General features: G+C 41.6%; 1 protein-coding gene across 1 annotated transcript in view; it reads right to left on the bottom strand.

Annotated features, from left to right (window-relative positions):
* Agbl1 (AGBL carboxypeptidase 1) overlaps nt 1-16,975 on the bottom strand; it is an 820,675-nt gene extending 803,700 nt beyond the window's left edge. The window contains exons 1-4 of the mRNA XM_055623242.1: nt 16,875-16,975; nt 10,157-10,245; nt 8,085-8,231; nt 3,353-3,484 (exon numbers count right to left, since the gene is read on the bottom strand). Of these exons, the coding sequence (XP_055479217.1) occupies nt 3,353-3,484; nt 8,085-8,231; nt 10,157-10,245; nt 16,875-16,975 (469 nt within the window). The remainder of the gene's footprint in view (nt 1-3,352; nt 3,485-8,084; nt 8,232-10,156; nt 10,246-16,874) is intronic.
* Between the last annotated feature and the right edge of the window lie 815 nt (nt 16,976-17,790).

Genomic DNA, 17,790 nt, shown 5'->3' with positions numbered 1-17,790 from the left:
TTTAAGAGCACAGATCACACAAAACAGGAAACCATGGGATATAAAATTGTAGGAGGAGACAATGAAATGAAAGGAAGAAAAATAATTCTCTTTCCCCCATTGTACTGGTGCTTCTGGGAGGGAAGATCTAGGACCACCTGACACCTTTGGCCCAACTTATTCTAGAAAAAATGAGTGGGATGAGACATCTTGAAGATGCAAAGACAGGAACAAATGTCTTAGACTGACTTATTTCAGGCCTGGAGAGAGGAATTCTAATCTGGAGGTGGTAATACCACAATACTGTCTACCGGACAGCAACTGAGACCAATGTCTTGGATGTTACAAGGAGTACACGTTCCTGAAGCATCCTTTGTGCCTACATCCTGAGGAGAGTACAGACCATCACCACCCGAATTAATTGGATGGGTTTGATGTCCTGCTTGTGCCCATCACTTTTACAGTTGCCAATTTAGTCCTTACTTACTTCTAAAGTGGGGAATAACACAAGATTAAAAAAATAACTGGCAGATGATTCAGCAAGAATTATGTCATTAAGTGGAATTGGTTTTAATAACACTAATTCTAATGTGGAAGACTAGACTTAAAATCAGGAGAGGATACAAAAGGAAACCTCACTGGAATCACCCTTACTGGTTACCCCACCTGGCCACCTGGTCACTGCCAACAAGTACATTGGCTATCATAAACCCATTACGGAAAGCTTGCAGAAACATTGTGGAAACAGTCAATAGTGTGTAACAATTCACCAAACAGATCCCACACTCTTCTTAAATTCTGTCAGCCTTTCATGAGTAAATGAAATGCAGAGAGGCACCAGGGCTTTATCAAACAGCTAGCTAGAATAATAAATGTAGGCTAGTGTATGACCTAACTGGTTACCTTCTCACATCCACAGACAAATTACTAGCTTTCTCAGAGCTAAGCTGATGCTGTATTGCTATATATTCATAACGATTACATATACGTACTAAAGATAGCAAGTCACTCAGCCTTTAGGAAACCAAAAGATATATTAAGTCTTGTACTGCTGGCAGGCTCCAAATTGGCCTGCATGCTTTTAGGCTACTCATTAAGGACAGTTGTCTTTCATAAAATGTTACAGTTCCTCTTTTATTGTTTTGGAGATGGATGTGCACAGATTCATTCAGATATTCCCAAATGCTTTCTGGTATTCTTTGTTCTCTCTCTTTTCTCCGTGTGTGTGTGTGTGTGTGTGTGTGTGTGTGTGTGTGAGAGAGAGAGAGAGAGAGAGAGAGAAGACACTGTGAACAAAGAACCAATAATCCAATTTTTTTATTATTATCATTATCATGATTATGGAACAAAATGGTCTCTTTATGTGTACCCTGTGTTTATTAAGAGCATGCAACAGTGAAATCTGAGATACTGAGCCAGATATAGTGACACATGACTGTAACCCCAGCATTTGGGGGGTGGGGCAGAGGAAATGGAATTCAAGGTGATCGTTGGCTGCATGGTGAGTTTGAGGCCAGTTTGTGCCACATGAGATCCTGTATTTCAAATAAGATAAAAATTAGTAAAAAGGGAATATTTTAGCAGTTCTTAAGATATTTAAAGGGACGGTGCCCTAGTTACTCCACTCACATGTACTCTTCACGTGATTTCAAAATATTAGGGAAAAAAAGAGAGATAGGATAAGGCAGCCGCTGTGTCATGGTCTTACCTATAGACAGGGTCTTGTTTATCCCACCCAACAAGTTTACAGGATTTGCTGAGGGTTGAATGCACTCCCCCCAAATCCATTTCAAAGCCCTAATTCCTATGATCTAAAGAAGCAACCAAGTAAAAGGGAAGCTATTGGAGAAGGGATATAACCAAATCTGTCATGGAGAAAATTTAAACCTAGAAAGAGACTAAAGATGTGCAGGCCCACGGGAAAGATCACGTGAGGACGTGGAGAGCTGACAGAATCTTAAGACCAAGGAGACAGGCTGTAGAAGAAAGCAAACCTTGCCAACATCTTGGTCTCAGACCCTCAGCCTTTAGCATTGTGAGGAAATTAATTTCTGTTGTTTTAGTGAGGCAAAAACCTAGCAGATTAATAGCAATAATTATTAGCACTATAATTTTTACAAAGGGAAAAAAAAATGAGGTTAACCAGGTCAAGTGCCTTCGGTCCATGACTCATAAGAAATAGTATCAGAGTCAAATTCAGGGCTCCCTGGCTCTAAGCCCATAGTCTTTCCCCTCCAGAGCATTTTACATCTAAATAATTTTCACTTTTATTCCCCAGGAAGGGAGCTGAAAAAAGGAGAAATGAAAGTCTGTGTTCATTACATGGGAGATAGGACATACAGAATCTAATCTACTAATGAAAAGTGCATCCACACGGAGTAGAAGTAGCATGATTTTGGAAATTTTAAAGCGAGCCTCCAAGACTTTTTATCTGTATACATTTAAGTAATTACTTCACTATTCTAAGCAGCTGCCTTTTTTTCTTTTCCGAGATATAAAAGTGTAGATCTAAACATGCAATTACTGTAATAATTAAAATATGTGAGGTAAGTGGATGCTTAATAACTATCAGCCGGCATGTTCGAAAGTAATCACCCAGAAAGAGGATTTGTTGGGAAGGAGCATGAGGTTAGAAAAAAAAAAAAATCAGTAAGGCTTTTGTTACATTAGTGAGTGGCTTTGTGGAATGAATAAGGACCATTCTTTGTTTTCATATGTGTTTGTACACATATGTGCACAGATGTGTGGGTGAGTTTACATGCACTTGTTTGAGGAGGCCATGTTTCCTCCACAAGAATAGCATCTACTTCCCTTGAGACTTGCACGTTAGTTTAGATGTTACCAGTTAGGCTGCAGCAGCTTGCCAGCAAGCTCTAGGAATCCTCCCGTCTCTGCTTCCCCAGCTCCAGGGAGGCAAGCACACACCACCATCCTAGCATTTTGCTGTGGGTTCTCAAGCCTGCACGCTTGCAAGTCGAGCACTTTACCAGCTGAGTTATCTCCGAAGCTTTTTAAAGCATAAGTAACACATAATGTTATGACTATGTCAAGGCCTTAGGAAAGTCTGCCTTCCTCCTGCCAAGGCACTTCTGGATATGGTAGTACTTACTGACAGAGAAACTGAGAATTATGTAACCACTACTCAGAGGGAAAGCCAAAGTCAATACATAGGAACTAGCTCAAGAGCTCTACCTGGCGAAGGTAGCAAATAATTTCTGCCCTCCATGGCCTCTGGATTGCCAGGTTCCTTTAGGTGTCTGTATGGGACCATATGCATACACACACACACACACACACACACACACACACATACACACACACACACACACACACCGCCTGGTTTCCAGGTGCCCAGATCACATCCAGAACTTACCACTGGAGGCAAATACACGCAATGCCCAGAGACAGTGGAGAAGGTTCTGGCTGTGGGACAGGTTTTTTCTGGCCAGAATCAAGGTCACATCAAGCGCTTCTGATTCCAGTGCCTTCTGTCCAAACTTCTTATCTAGGAACACAAATCCATCCGTTAGCTATGTCTCACATTCATCCCGAAGGTTTCAGGAGAGAAGGAAAATGACACAGTGAGAGAATAATTATAGCCAAAGACACTTTTTAACCTATTTTAAAATATTCTAAATATGTCCCTGTTGGAGCCAAGTACACCAGAAGAGCGAAGTGTGAATGTACTTATTTACATGGAGGCTCTGGGTTCTAAACCTGAAAGCCTTTGAATCTAAGGACACTCCTATTCACCCTCAGATGTACCAAAGTCTTTAAGATAAATCTGAAATGAAGAAAACAATTAGCACAGCATTCGAATATAGTGTGTTGACTTTGGTTGGATCCCTGGTTTCTTTTTGGTTTTGTTGTTGTTTGATTTGTTTTTTATTTGTTGGCTAGTTTGTTTGTTTGACATAGGCTTTTTTTATTTTTTTAACATAGCCATGGCTGTCTTGAAACTCACACTGAAAACCAGGCTGGCCTAGAATTTACCTACACCTGCCATTGCCACTGCTTCCTGAGTGATGAGGGATGCTCCTTTTGGGTAGCATAACTATAGCCATTTCTGTTTCAGGCCTAACAGCCACATCATCTCAGCTTGTTGCTGATACTTGTATCTGTACAAGTTCAGGTCAACCAAAAACTGTTTCTGTTCAGTATACTCTGTGGTCTTGTTCCCCAGAAATTCCTCAACCGTAAGCACAGCTGGCCCTAACCGTAAATGTTACTTAGGACCAATGAAATTAAAGGTCAGCCAGAACTGTTTGTCTAGAAAGCAAAAATAACTTGAGTCAGAGATGACTGCCCTGTTCCACTGTGCTCCCCACCCTTCCGCCCCCATGGGAGCTAATTGCGGATTTTCACTTTTAAATATGCAAAACATCTTTCCCTGGAGGACGAAATTCAGACCCAAACTGACCGCCCCCCTGAGCTCAGAAAATAAAGCTTTCATTTTAAACTTCTGTATCTGAAGTGAGTTTTCTTGGCTTTCACCTGGAACCCAACACTGCCTAGTGCTGGGATTGGAGTCATGCCCAGCATGGATCTTGCTCTTTTGATGGGATATTGTTTTGTATATGCAAATGATAGCGTAGAGCTTTAGGAGACGTTAGATCAAAATTATAAGTAGAGGGTGGTAATATTTCCATTTAACAAAAAAAAAATCATAATAAAAGGTGAAAAGCCGTTAAGAAAATAAAATTAAAAAGTAGTGGTTGCTCTAATAACATGACGTCTAGTGTTGTAGGTAAGTCATTCATCATCATCATCATCATCTCAATAGTTACAAAATAAGCATTGAAAACAAGAGGAAAGCACCTCTTGTTTATATTCTTGCTCCCACTATCAGGTGAGTGGCTGTGTCTGGTAGCATGTGTTTGTGTCCTTTCCTAAGTTTGATGCCCAAATCATCATGATGATTATAACATTCATAGAAACATTCTTATATTTGTTTCATTATTTCATTTAGCATAATGTTTTCTGGGTATACAACCCATTAGACTAGATAATATTCCATTGCATATGTATATTACACTTTATTTATCCGAGGACACTTACACTATTTCCATGTCATGGTTATTGTGAATAGTGTGTCAGTGATGATGGGAAGGCAGAGATCTTAATGAGATAGTTATTTCCTTTCCTTTGGGTATACGTTCAAGTGAAAGATTATAGAAAATTTCTGAGTGACATGGTGATTTCAGTGTTTGTTTGTTTTGAGTGTGGTCTCTTGTAGCCCAGTCTGGTCCTGAGCTGGCTATGAACTCCTGATCTTCCTGCTTTTTCCTTCCAAGCATTAGGACTCCAGGTGTATATTACCATGCCCACGTGGTAGCTCTTTTGTTGTTGTTAAATTTTCTATGTCATTTTCGATAATGGCCATCCTGAAGCTCAGCACCACAAAGTATACAAAGATTCCTTTCTTCACACCCTCACCGATCTTTATTCTCCCTCGTCTGGTTGACAAGCCGTCCTCACTAGCATGAGGAAATGTGCGCACAGTGACAGAGAATGCAGTAGCTTTCCACTGACTTCTGGGGCTGAGCAGAGGAAGCAGGGAAGGGGGATGGGCCCAAAGAGATAGAATTACAAATAGGGTAGGCAAATCCAGAGCCCTTGTATTCAACACAAAGATAAAGTTAACCACACTACAATGTCTAGATTATAGCTGCTCCTGTCACCAAAATAAAGTGACTCTGTGAGATGATAGATATGTTTATCTACTTAACTGTGGTAACGGCAACGCTACTTGTATTTCATAATGCCACACTGAAAACCCCAAATATACACAATAAAATTTGCTGTAAAAATAAAAACACTGAAAAAAAAATAAAATAAAAAAAATAAGAACACTGAAGCTAGGAAGTTGAGTCAGTGGGTAAGAGCTCTTGCCGTGTAAACATGAGGAGCTTAGTTCGGATCGACTGCAGCAAGGAGAGCAGCAGTGTGGAGCTGTACATAAACCTGTAATCCCAGCACTAAGGGTGGAGACAGCAGCAAGATCCCAGGGGCTAAGTGACAAACAAACACAGCGAGCTTTGGGTCCAACAAAATACCCTGTCTCAAAAATAAGGTGGAGAGAAATTGAGAAAGATACTCAACGTCAACGCCTGGCTTCGACATGTACATACATACATGTGAATACATGGACACACACACACACATGTATATATATATATATAACTCACATACACAAAGAACAGTAACTTGGGGACCACAGCTCTTGTATGTCTCTTATCACTTGACTGTCAGGTCTGGGGCCACATAAGAATGTAAGCTAATACCTCATTTATTCTCCCTAGAAACTCTAGGATTAAAGTTTATACTTCCACTTTAAACATAAGGACACCATAGTTTATAAACCTTAAGTAACTTGACCAGGGTCACACAGCTGATCAGTGTCATGGGCAGACTTGAAACCAGGCTGCACTGTGTGGCTGGGGGATATATCAGGTCTCTACTATCTTTTCTTAGAGTTCGCTTGGCCCATTCAGCTTTGCTGACTTTCCCCCGATCTTCAAGTTTCAGCTCAAATGTCACCTCTCCCTGACCATGCCATCTTAGGGGAGCATCATTCATCCTCTTCCTTGAGGCACTCATCATAGTCTTCTATCATCCAGTTAATTATTTGCTGACCAGCTAACCTGCCCCACTTGGAACAGAAGCTCTGTAAGAGCAGGCTACTTGACTGTCTTGGTCACAGAGATGTTTGGCATATATAGAGTAGTGCATACAGTGACCCCGGCTGAACAATCACTAAGTAAAATGTTGTTAATTATATTGGGACATACTTATGCAGGAGCTAGCTAATGTCTCAGTCCATCTGTGAACTTGAAGCAGAGATCTAAACATTGTGCGCCAGGGCCTTTGGCTTCAGCTCCTGGCAGTGAACATCAAAGGGGCCTGAGCTTCTCAATTGTGACCGTCACGATATTCAACATGCAGATTATGCTTAACTGTTAAAGCCTTTTGCAAAGTGTGCATGAACTCTGAATGTTTAGATTATTCAGTTATGCTCCAGGAGGTTCCAGAGACCTGAGAAAGTATTTCAAGATCCTCCAGGGGATTGGGAGGCGGGGGTGGGAGTGGGGGTGGATAGCCAGAAGCTCTATTCCTATTCGACATATCACGGGGGATTATTCAGGGCGGACACTGAATTAACAGTGTCCGCCAAGAGGGGATCTGACAGGAAAAGGTGGGGCCTAAATCTAATGACTGATACCCCTGTATGAAGTGGAGAGGACAATAAAGTAAATACACAGAGAACACTCTGTGAACACAAAGATAGAGAATATAAATCAGAGAGAGAGAGAGAGAGAGAGAGAGAGAGAGAGAAGGCCTGGCAACACCAGACGAGAAGCAGAAAACAGACTCTCTCGGGACTTCCGAAAGGAAGCTACCCTGCCAGGACTTGGTTTTGGACTCAGAGGATCCAGAAGCATCACAGACTATAATTACAGTGATCAATGACAGTCTGTGGCAATTTTCTATGATAGCTCTAAAGATTGACTACACAAGTGTGGTCAGGCATAGTGGGCTATCACCTGTAATCCCATCTCTCAGGATTTCAAGATCATCCTTTCCTGCATAGTGAGTTCCAGGCTAGCTTGGTCTACATGAGATTCTGTCTCCAAATATTTCATAAAATGGTCTCACTTTGCGTATGCATTTAAAATGCACTAAAGCCACTCCCATCTTTTCTGACTTATGATCCATGCTTTGGCAGTCCATGTCAGATATGACTACAACTTCTGTGTGTCACCTGTTTATTCCTAAGCACTGTATTACCTAAAATCTGTATTTAAAAAAGTGTTAACCTTGTCAAGTTATAGATTCATGCCTATAATCCCAGTATACAGAAAGCTGAGGCAGAAGGGTTACAGTAAGTCTGAGGCTTCCCTGTCTCAAAAACCTGTAAGACTCTGTGCCTCAAAATAACAACAGCCAAAAGTGAAATCACCCCCCCCCCCATATGGCTGGCTCTGCCATCACCAGGGCACTTAAGACCTTCCTTCTGCCTCTCTACAAGGGTTTCCCCAACTGCTCTCAGGAGACAACTTCAGAAGTGTGCTGTCAGTCATCATTAGGTCTTGAAGTGTTAGTACCTCTTAGGCCAACTTTGGCCAACAGCCTGAAGAGAGGCAGGAGGATGTCAGAGTCAGGAGAAGCTGACCTCGCCGTATCTACCAGAGTCTGCAGAAGGGCTTCACTGCCACCTTTGCTGATCATATAATAAATTCTCCGGTCTGTGCCTGTGAGGAAACCAGAGGAAACATGAGCCATGAATGGTAACCCACCTCCCCAGAGCGAACCTCAGAACTAACAGCCAGAGATAGCACAAAGGTTCATTCATTTCACCATAGAAACCCAAACTGCCAGATCCTTGACTCATTGAAATAATCTGTCTTTGCGTTGTGCTACCATCTGTGGGGAGAGCAGGGTGCAATATGGTAATTGTGGGATATTTAGAAACTTTAATATATTCACCTCCTGCAGAAATGCTAAATTGAATGATATTGCAAGTTCTGGGGACTTGCTAAGTCTTCCCTGATGTATATACACATACGTGGAAATAGGCTTACAGGCTTGTAACTATCATACACTAACTATTCTTTTGTAATAAAATGAGTCATTAGTAACAGGAAAGGGGTGTTGTCATATGTAGGGTCATTTTATTGAAGGTGTGACAATTTTCTAATTCTGCTCTGTAGCAACTAGTAGATGGGGAAATACAGAAATCACTGTAGGAACACTCTAAGAAACAAAATGCCCACACATAACATCTGAGGACTCTTGGGCAGAGTCCTGAGTAAGGGTGAAGCATTTGTCTTTCTACCAAACAGATTTGAAAAAGTCCTCTCTTACTTCACCCCCTTGAGTGACAGCTCAAAAAGCAGTGACTACATACTAAATGGAAAGGGCCCCATGGGACCTAACCAAGGGACCCAAAGGCGTGTAATAATATCAAAAAAGAAATTCTGATTATTTTTTCATTCTAATGGAAACAAAATTGTCTGCCAAAAAAAAAAAGAGAAAGAATAAAATAAAGGAGGGAAGAAAAAAAAGGAGAGTAGGGCCACATGCATCCCACTTATAACCCCAGCACACAGAAAGTGTAGACAGAAGGGTTGCTAGCTCCAGGGCAGCCTGGACTATAGTGTGAGACCTTGGCTTAAAAAAAAAAATTATCTACAGCCTGGTCTGCAGAGTTAGTTCCAGGAAAGCCTGGGCTACAGAGAGAAGACCTGTCTCAAACTGTCCCCTTCCCCAAAAAATATTCATATTGAAGAAGAAATTCCAAGGATTCCTTCTAAACGTTTCTACACTCCTCCCGAAGATAAAAAGACAAGTGATGATCTGCAAAAAGAGAACTCATTCAAGAAAAGGAAAAAAAAAATTACAAACAGTACCACCAGAGGACCTACCACCAGAGGACATAAAAGTTGACTTTTTAAAAAAGGCCACAGTGTGATGGGATCCTGGAGGTTTTATATCTGGCATGTCATTCATCCTCAGTGTTGCCTGTTTGTGTTACTATTTCTTGATCCAGTTAACCCAGGTGACTAACAGGTACTAAATCCTGTCATCTTATTTCTGAAGAAGTAGATGACTTGCCAACCCTTGAATTTCACCTGCCACACATATATATATACACATACATATACATAGGTGTGACAATTTTCTAATTCTGCTCTGTAGCAACTAGTAAATGGGGAAATATATATGTATGTATATATGTGTGTATCACCTGTCATATATACATGTATATAGACACACACATATGTATATGAAAGCTCCAATATCTGTTTCCTCCCATGGGACACAGAGAAAGAGAGCCTGAGGAGGGGATGGATATGGGTGCTGCAGGGCAGCCCTCCCAGATGAGGACATTTGGCTTTATAAAGGAGAAAGTATAGCATAACCACCCAACCTCTCATTACCTCCTAAGTCTGAGCATTGCAAGGTAGGTGACAGGGCTGAAAAGCCTGAGTACAATTAGCCCAGTCTACACATGACTTACCACATCACATCAAGGGGAAAACATTGGCTGGTAGTTCTCTCCCACACAGGAAAGTTAAGCTACAAAAATACCCAGCTACATAGTTTCCTGGGACAGCCAGAAGCCCGCACTCTCCCCAGTCCACAATATGATTTAATGTAAGCATAGTCTACTCACCAACGGAAAGCAGATCGCTGATGACCTGGAGGATGGCCAGGATGGACGCTTTATCCGAGGAGTTCTGCAATGATAACACAGACAGGCATCTTGACAATGAATGCAAGAGGAAAGAAGTAGCCTGGTTAAAGATGCAAAGAATAGGCAGGGTTAAGCTTTGTTACACTGAGAAAGACTCTGCGAAGTGAAAGAATGAACAAAGAAGTTCTCTTTAAGCAGCAGTGAGCGAGCTCACCGAGAGAGGGGCTTTAGAGGCTGTGCCTCAACAGTAGCCAAGAGCCCTCTTTGGGACCAGCTTAACAAAGCATTACTAAGGTGCACACAAACACGGGTATTGATGACCCAGAGACAACAAACTAAAGTGGCTTTGTGGGCCTTGGTCACAAGAACGTCATGTTTAACTAGCCTAGGATTGTTTTTAATGGCAATCACAAGAAGAAAAATAAAGAAGTCATCAAAATGTTCTAATGCAGATACTGTCTTGTCAGACAAAGATAAGCTTTGATTTTTCTCAAGAGAAGTGCAGAGCAGTAGCAGATCTGATTGTGGGATGATCTCAGAAATCCTTGTAAATCTTGACATTGTTACTTGTTCTTCAGAAAAGAAGCCTTCGTTCAGAAGGTAGGAGAACATGAAGAATGCCGTGAAGTAACCGATATAATTCCAGAAATACAACTCAGTCTAAGTTCCTAAAAGTCAGCCCTTTGTCATTTCACTGTAAGATTAGGGTGGCCATTCTTGTCTTTGTGTTTTTGGGTCAGTGTGTCATTTACGACAGTCTTTACACTTCCATGAGTAAGACCTGTGCTCCTTATCAGCTTCAAATAGCTTAATAACTGTCCATTGTACATAGGACAAAAGCAGGAAACCAAAATTCTTCATGATCTTCTTCTGTTGATATTTCCAAGTTCATTATTAATTTCAAGATTCTTGTTCAAAATAGGTATTTCCACATGGTATGGAACTGGATTCCTGCCCAAGGAATGTTACGGATTGGTCTGCAAGTTTGAGCAAACTGTTCCCTTCTTTGGAACATCTTTCCCTGACTTTCAGGTGGTCAGTGCTGGCTCATTCTTCCAGTGCATGGTGGGTCCTGTGGTATCCCCACACCCCTCCTACAAGCCAAGTCTGGAATGCCTTCCACCTCTTCATCACTCAGCTCTCAGTTCTTGACAGAGCACTCACTCTGACACCGATGTGGACACTTGCTTCTCATCCCACCTCCACAAACAGCACCAAGCAGAGGGGTTGCTCCAGAGAAAATTAAAAATAACTATTTTTTAGTAGAATCCAAAAGAACTCCAGGAGATCCAAAAATTCCAATACCACCCAATACCCCCAGAAAGCCATATTTCAAAACTCCTAACAGGTCCATTTACTCCAGCATAAAATTCCAGAGGCCATTAAAAAACATTGAAGTAGATATCTTTATACTATATTTTTATAAATAAGCTAATGCAAAAAAAATGAAGATGGACAAAATATCAAAATGGAGTTTACTAACTCATTTTCCAGGTGGATGAAGCCTCCAGGATCTCCGGTATTCAATATATAGATCAATCAGGAAAAACACTAGGTGTACTCTGAGATTTTTTCTCTGGGAGCTTTAACCTAAAAGAGGTATCTTCATGTGTCTGTCATTGTATTAATAGAAGATATCACACCCCAAATTTCAAGTCCATATCACCCTCTGGCAACTGTCAGGTACGTATTCACACAATGTCAGTGCCTTCAACTCTAGAAACAAGAAACAACGATCTTTTCTGGTACAGATCTATCATTTGGGGGTTCACAAAACTCCAGACCTTTGCAACTAGACCCAAAGGTTGTTTGCAGAAGAACAAAAGATATTCATTGGATCCTTTCCCTAGTTAATATTGACAGTTATGGGTCAACTTCAATCTTTCTGTGAAGAGAGAAGGTGTAAGCTTTTTGTGAGACTGTGCAAATTCTGTATAACTTAAAATGCCAGGCTCATTATTTGATTACAAGGAAAGGGAAAATAAAAGGGGAAATGAAGAGGTGAGGAAAAAGAGAAACCCTAATAAGGTAGAAACTGAAGGAAGGGAAATAAAGGGTCCGAGTTTCATTTCCTTCTGTTCAATTATTTATACATTCACGCCACAGCCATTCATTGGCTGTCATCTATGGTCTAATCACCAACTAGGCAGTGAGGATACATATTGATCAGAACACAATCTGCCATCACAGGCCCTGGGTCTGGCTGAGATAACAGCTGGCAGACAGTCAGACCTGGAGAAGCAAAGGCCTATGGCAAAGGTAAACTAGAAGGATCAAGCAAAGGGAAAATTAACCCAGTCATGTCCATGACTTTAAAGTCAAAGAAACCAAGTAAAGCAGTGACAGTGGGACATCCTAGCCACACTGTAGCCTCTTGTTCCCAGAGGGAAGTATGGCAACATGGCAACATTGGTATTTGAATCTGCATTCTGTGTGACCAATTGAATAGAACAGATGGTGCAGAGAATTTTCAATTCCTTGCGGGCAAAAGCTAGGTCTTATTTGTCTCTGTGTTCCCATCCCCTGAGTTGTAATGGGTAATCTGTATGTTTTATTGAATTAATTTTTCCAGCTAAATTCTGCTTTGTTACAGGGCCCACTAATACTCCCTGAGAACATCCTTGCAGTGTACGTTTCTATTGTATTTTCCAGCAGGGATATAACTGGTCATATGTTATATATTAAATCACTAGCCCCAAGTTACCTTGATCTGTGGCCAACAATACAAGCTGCACACAAATCAGGCATCCCTCTGTAGTTCCGTTCATGAAAAGCCTGTTTATGGGACTAGAGAGATGTGTGGGGTGGTTGAGAGTACTGGACGATCATGCAGAGGACCAAGTTTGATTCCCAGCATCCACACAGTGGTTCCCAACCATCTGTAATTCCAGTCCCAGGGGATCCAATGCCCTCTTCTGGTCATCATGGACGGTTTATGCATGTAGAAGCACATACATACAAACTTTGCTTCAGTTCACGGTTGGTGCATCAGTCTCCGCAGGCCACCCTTTGCCCAGATTTTTTGGCTCTGTTGGTCTCCTTGGGGAGTGCCTGTCCCCTCTGGTTCCTTCTCTCCCCATCCCCACTTTTTCCATAAGACGCCCGGCCCTCTGCCCAAAGTTTGGCTGTGAGTCTCAGCATCTGCTCTGATACTTGAGGGGATCTAGACCCCCTACTCAGATGTAGACCATAGGCAGTAGCTCAGTCTCCATGTCGGTTCCCTAGTAAGGGGAGCAGATGCTATCTCTGACATAAACTCAGTTTCTTGCTCTTTGATCACTTCCGTCTAGCATTGTGGACTTGCAAGGCCACAGTGGAAGAGGAACCAAGCGGTCCTAATGAAACCTGATAGACAGATGGTAGGGGAGGAGGACTCCCCCGTTCAGTGGACTAGGGAAAGGGGATAGGGGAAGAGGGAGGAGTGTGGAACTGGGAGGAGGTGAGGGAGGGAGCAACAATCAGAGGATAAAGTGAATAAATCATTTTAAAAATTGCTTCAAAGGAGTAATCTCACACTGATGAAGGATGCGTCCCTCTTTTCCAGTCCAGAGATGGAACTCTGGCCAACTCTTCTAAGCCTTTCTGGAGTTAGCATGATTAGCTTAGAAGTGGATATCAATCCTGAGTCTGGGAAAAGAAATCTGAGTGGAAGTCTGCTCGGAGATTCTAAACATCATTCTCTGCAGAAAAAAAAAGAAAAAACCTCCTTATTTTTGGATGTTGTTGTATGAAGACATTATCTTGAATCCTAGGTGACATTGTTAAACCACCAAATCAACTCTACAGAACCGCTTACCTGTGGACTTTCAGATAAGAAATACAACAAATATCCTCACTTATAAAAGTCTTTTAAAGTTGGAGAGTTTGCTACTGAATTCAGCTGTGACCCCTAAAGAAAAAATTTTACACCTTTATTTGCCCTATTCCCAAGCACAGTAGTCTTAATAGAAAAGAAATTGATTTTACAGACACGGTATAGGTCTACCCAGAGAATCCTGCTATGACAAAGAAACAAAGAAGACAATTCCTTCCTGCAGATGTTGAGCTCACAACTTTCTCACTCAATTCTCAGCCAGAATACATCAGTGTTGTTTTTCTTTAAAAATTATGGCTCTCCGTGGAGGGAAAAATGCCCCACAAAATCTCAACTGGCATTAATTTATGCATTGCTATATTTACCAATAAATATTTTACACTGTTTAGAAGAATAGCACAAGGCCCTTATCTCACCCACAGTAATAATAAATGACCAATTAAAAAAGGCAGGATGTGATGTGCCTCGATTTTCCTTCAATGATTCGTTTTAAATGAATCACTGAGTAATCCCTGTCGGTTAAGACTTTCCAATAAAAAAAAAAAAAAATGGATGTGCCAAGCTTTCAGGGAGAGACAAACAGTTGAAAGAACAGTGTCTTTCAGAGACTGCAGTTTTGAATTGCAATTTTCTCATAGATTGTTTTGAATTTGTCACTTCCCTGCCTTCAGATTATCTGTGTCTCTCTCTTACCTTCTTTGTCTGGCCTCAGAATTATGGTTACGAAAATGAGACCCTTCCTGTCACTGCCATGGAGGTACATTTCCACTCCTCTCACAGACCTCAGGATACAACATGACAACTACACAGAGCCCATGAGTGAGCCCAAGAACATGATGGGAACTTGTACCTTCAGGGATTTGTTCATCCTGATGCCACTGATTGAGCATCATTTATCCTCCCTCTTCCAATCATATTTCAGTTTCCAGCTCCAGTTCCCCTTTATGTGTAATGTCCTCAGCTATCTCGTCCTCCCACCACCCGTTATGCACCACTGCCAAACGTCTGAACACACTGGGTACCACACAAGAACAGAAGATGCTGTTCACAAAGATTATGATACAATTGGTGCCCACTTAAGTGGGGCAGTGCTCGGCTCGCAAGAAGCAAACTTATTTTCTGTGCATTCGCTCTTCAACGACATTGCATACATACCCTTCCTTAGAATGCTTACTGAAACCTCATAATTTTCTTACTGTTTGTCTGGCTACATATGATAGGGTGATAAGCTACTCTAAAACTCAACAGCTTCAGACAACAGTCTTCTGTCAGATCTTTTGATTGGAGGGTTGGGAAACTGGGACAGGACTTGGTTGGGAGTTTCTTATGCTTTCCGTGGTGGTAACTGCGGTCAGAAAGAGGCACCATGCTGGCAAATATGCTGGTCAGATGTCTTAAACTGTGGCAATGAAAGCTAGAGATCTGGGCTCACTTGGGAATATTGACCACATCTGTTCTTTTTAGCAGCAGCCTTAAGTATCTTGAATGCCTGACATGTCATCTGATTTCCCCCAGGAATAGCATTCAAAGGGAATTAGCTTGAAGACTCAAGGTTTCTTTTGGCATTGTCTCAGAAACCAAATGCGTCATACTCACTACATTTTGGCAGTTAATTGAGCTATGATGCTGTCCCATATTAAAGGGGATGGTCCTAGATGACTCCTTAAGCAAAAAAAGTGAAACATTTTCCAGCCACTTTCAATTGTCCACACTTCACCTGGGCAGTGAACTCCTCTAGACTAAGTATTATGAACCATTCCTTTTGAATCATCCATAGAATCTGCTATGGGGTCTTGCATAGAGATGCATTTGGGTAGCTATGGGATGGGATGAGATAGTAGAAGTAGGACTGAATGAAATGAGCAAATATAAAAATGGATGGGGTGGTATAAGGTGGAATTGGATGGGTTAGAGAGAGATAGAATGACATGGATATGATGGGACAGCATAATACCGATTAGACACATAATATAAAATCTGCCATGGCCTTGCTGCCCTTTTTAAACTCAATCCTGGAATTTTTTAATGTATGTGGCAGCATGAGCATTATTACAGAAAAATACAAAATATACAGCATTGAACATACTAGAAGAAAGAGTATTCTACCACTGAGTTACAACCCCATCCCAAAGACGTAATTATAATGCAGGTTCATTTCTTCCATTACCTCTGTAAAACTCAATTCCACATTCCCAGTATTTCCCTAGTAATTATCCTAACTCATAGTTGTTATTGAGTTAGATACAGCATATCAGATGTAAAGGAGCCTGGTTGCAATGAATACTCAATAAAACATAAGTAAATGACCACATGTTTTCTCCACCACACATGGTGGAGAAAAGGTGAATAATCTAAAAATAGGTTGCAAGGTCATTAGGGATACAGCCTCCTGAGTCAGTTTTCCATCTGGGTCATGATGTTCCCGGCTTAGCAAAATACTCATAAGGAGAGCAGAGGGGAAATAAAGGTGGACCTGGAGAGAGTGAGGTCTCCTCCTCTGGCAAGAACAATCTGAAATCCTGAGCTTTGTCAACAACGCGTAGCACACTTGTTGCCGCTCGGTGAACGGTGAAGTCTCCCAGTCCTATTGCTAATCATAACAGCAATCAAAAGCATCATATCCCTGAAAGGTTCTCTGATTTCTTTTAAATGGCATTCACTGGAAAGCCAGCTCTGTCTCTATTCTGGGCAGGCTGCGATGTCTCTCCAAGACACAGTTGACAAATTTCAGCACGAAATGTGCAGGTTAGAATTCGAGATGACTAAAAAATAGTGCCAAACAATTTTCAGCTCTTTCCGATGGATTCTAAACACAGTAAGTAAATAATGCCTCCTGGTGCCTACTGCCCAGGCCTCAACACTGAGGAAGGGAATCATCATCACCTTGCTTTAGCCAGAAGCTGCCATTTATTGCTTTGATGCTCCCTGGCTCCACTACCTGTAAAATACATGCTGAAAGCATCCAAGACAGGAGGCTCAACCATACTCCTGAGAAGCCATTGAATCAAACACTGCTCAGGAACCTTCACCCCAAAGGAACTGGGAATATAACCCAAGTTCCTTTTGTTTTTTGCTTTTTCAAATTTTTCTTCCTTCCTTCCTTTTTTTCCTTCCTTCCTTCCTTTCTTTCTTCTTTCCTTCCTTCCTACACCCTCCTTGTTGTTGTTGTTCTTATTATTATTGTTATCATTCATTCATTCATTCATTCATTCAATGCACCCAATTATAGTAGCTTCCCATGCCTCCCGGCTTCCTGTTCAGACTTTTTCTTTGTAGGGGGTTGGAGGGCATATCACAGAAGTCTCAATTTTTCTCATTCCCAATTGTCTTCAGTCATTGATAACATTGTAAAAGAAGCTTCCTTGCCCATAACAGCTGGTGGCAGCATAGATCATGGACTTCTACATGGTTTCTGGTGGCAGTACAGATTACAGACATCCATCCACACAACTTCCAGCAGCAGCATGGAACACGGGCCTCAGTGTGGTCCCAAGTGGCAAGATGGACCACAGTACTCAAAATGGCTTCTTGATGAAGCACAGATCACTGACATCAACATGGTCTCCTGCAGTGGTCCTGATGGTGGACAGCAACATGGCCTCCAGAATCACACACATCAACATGTTCTTAGGGTGGCGGCACAGACCACAGATATCAACATGGCCTGCAGTGGCAGCATTCTAGGATGTCAGACTGTGTTCATAGGTCTTGATGCTAAAAAGACCTGTTGTTTTGGTATTGAGGACTAGCAGTCACCTTTTAGAGTCAGACTCTGAAAATGAGAAGTCAGAGAGAAAGT

Source organism: Psammomys obesus, unplaced genomic scaffold (assembly GCF_907164565.1).
Source record: "Psammomys obesus unplaced genomic scaffold, mPsaObe1.curated_primary_1811, whole genome shotgun sequence".
Lineage (NCBI taxonomy): Eukaryota > Metazoa > Chordata > Mammalia > Rodentia > Muridae > Psammomys > Psammomys obesus.
This window is presented reverse-complemented; position numbering and strand designations above follow the sequence as displayed.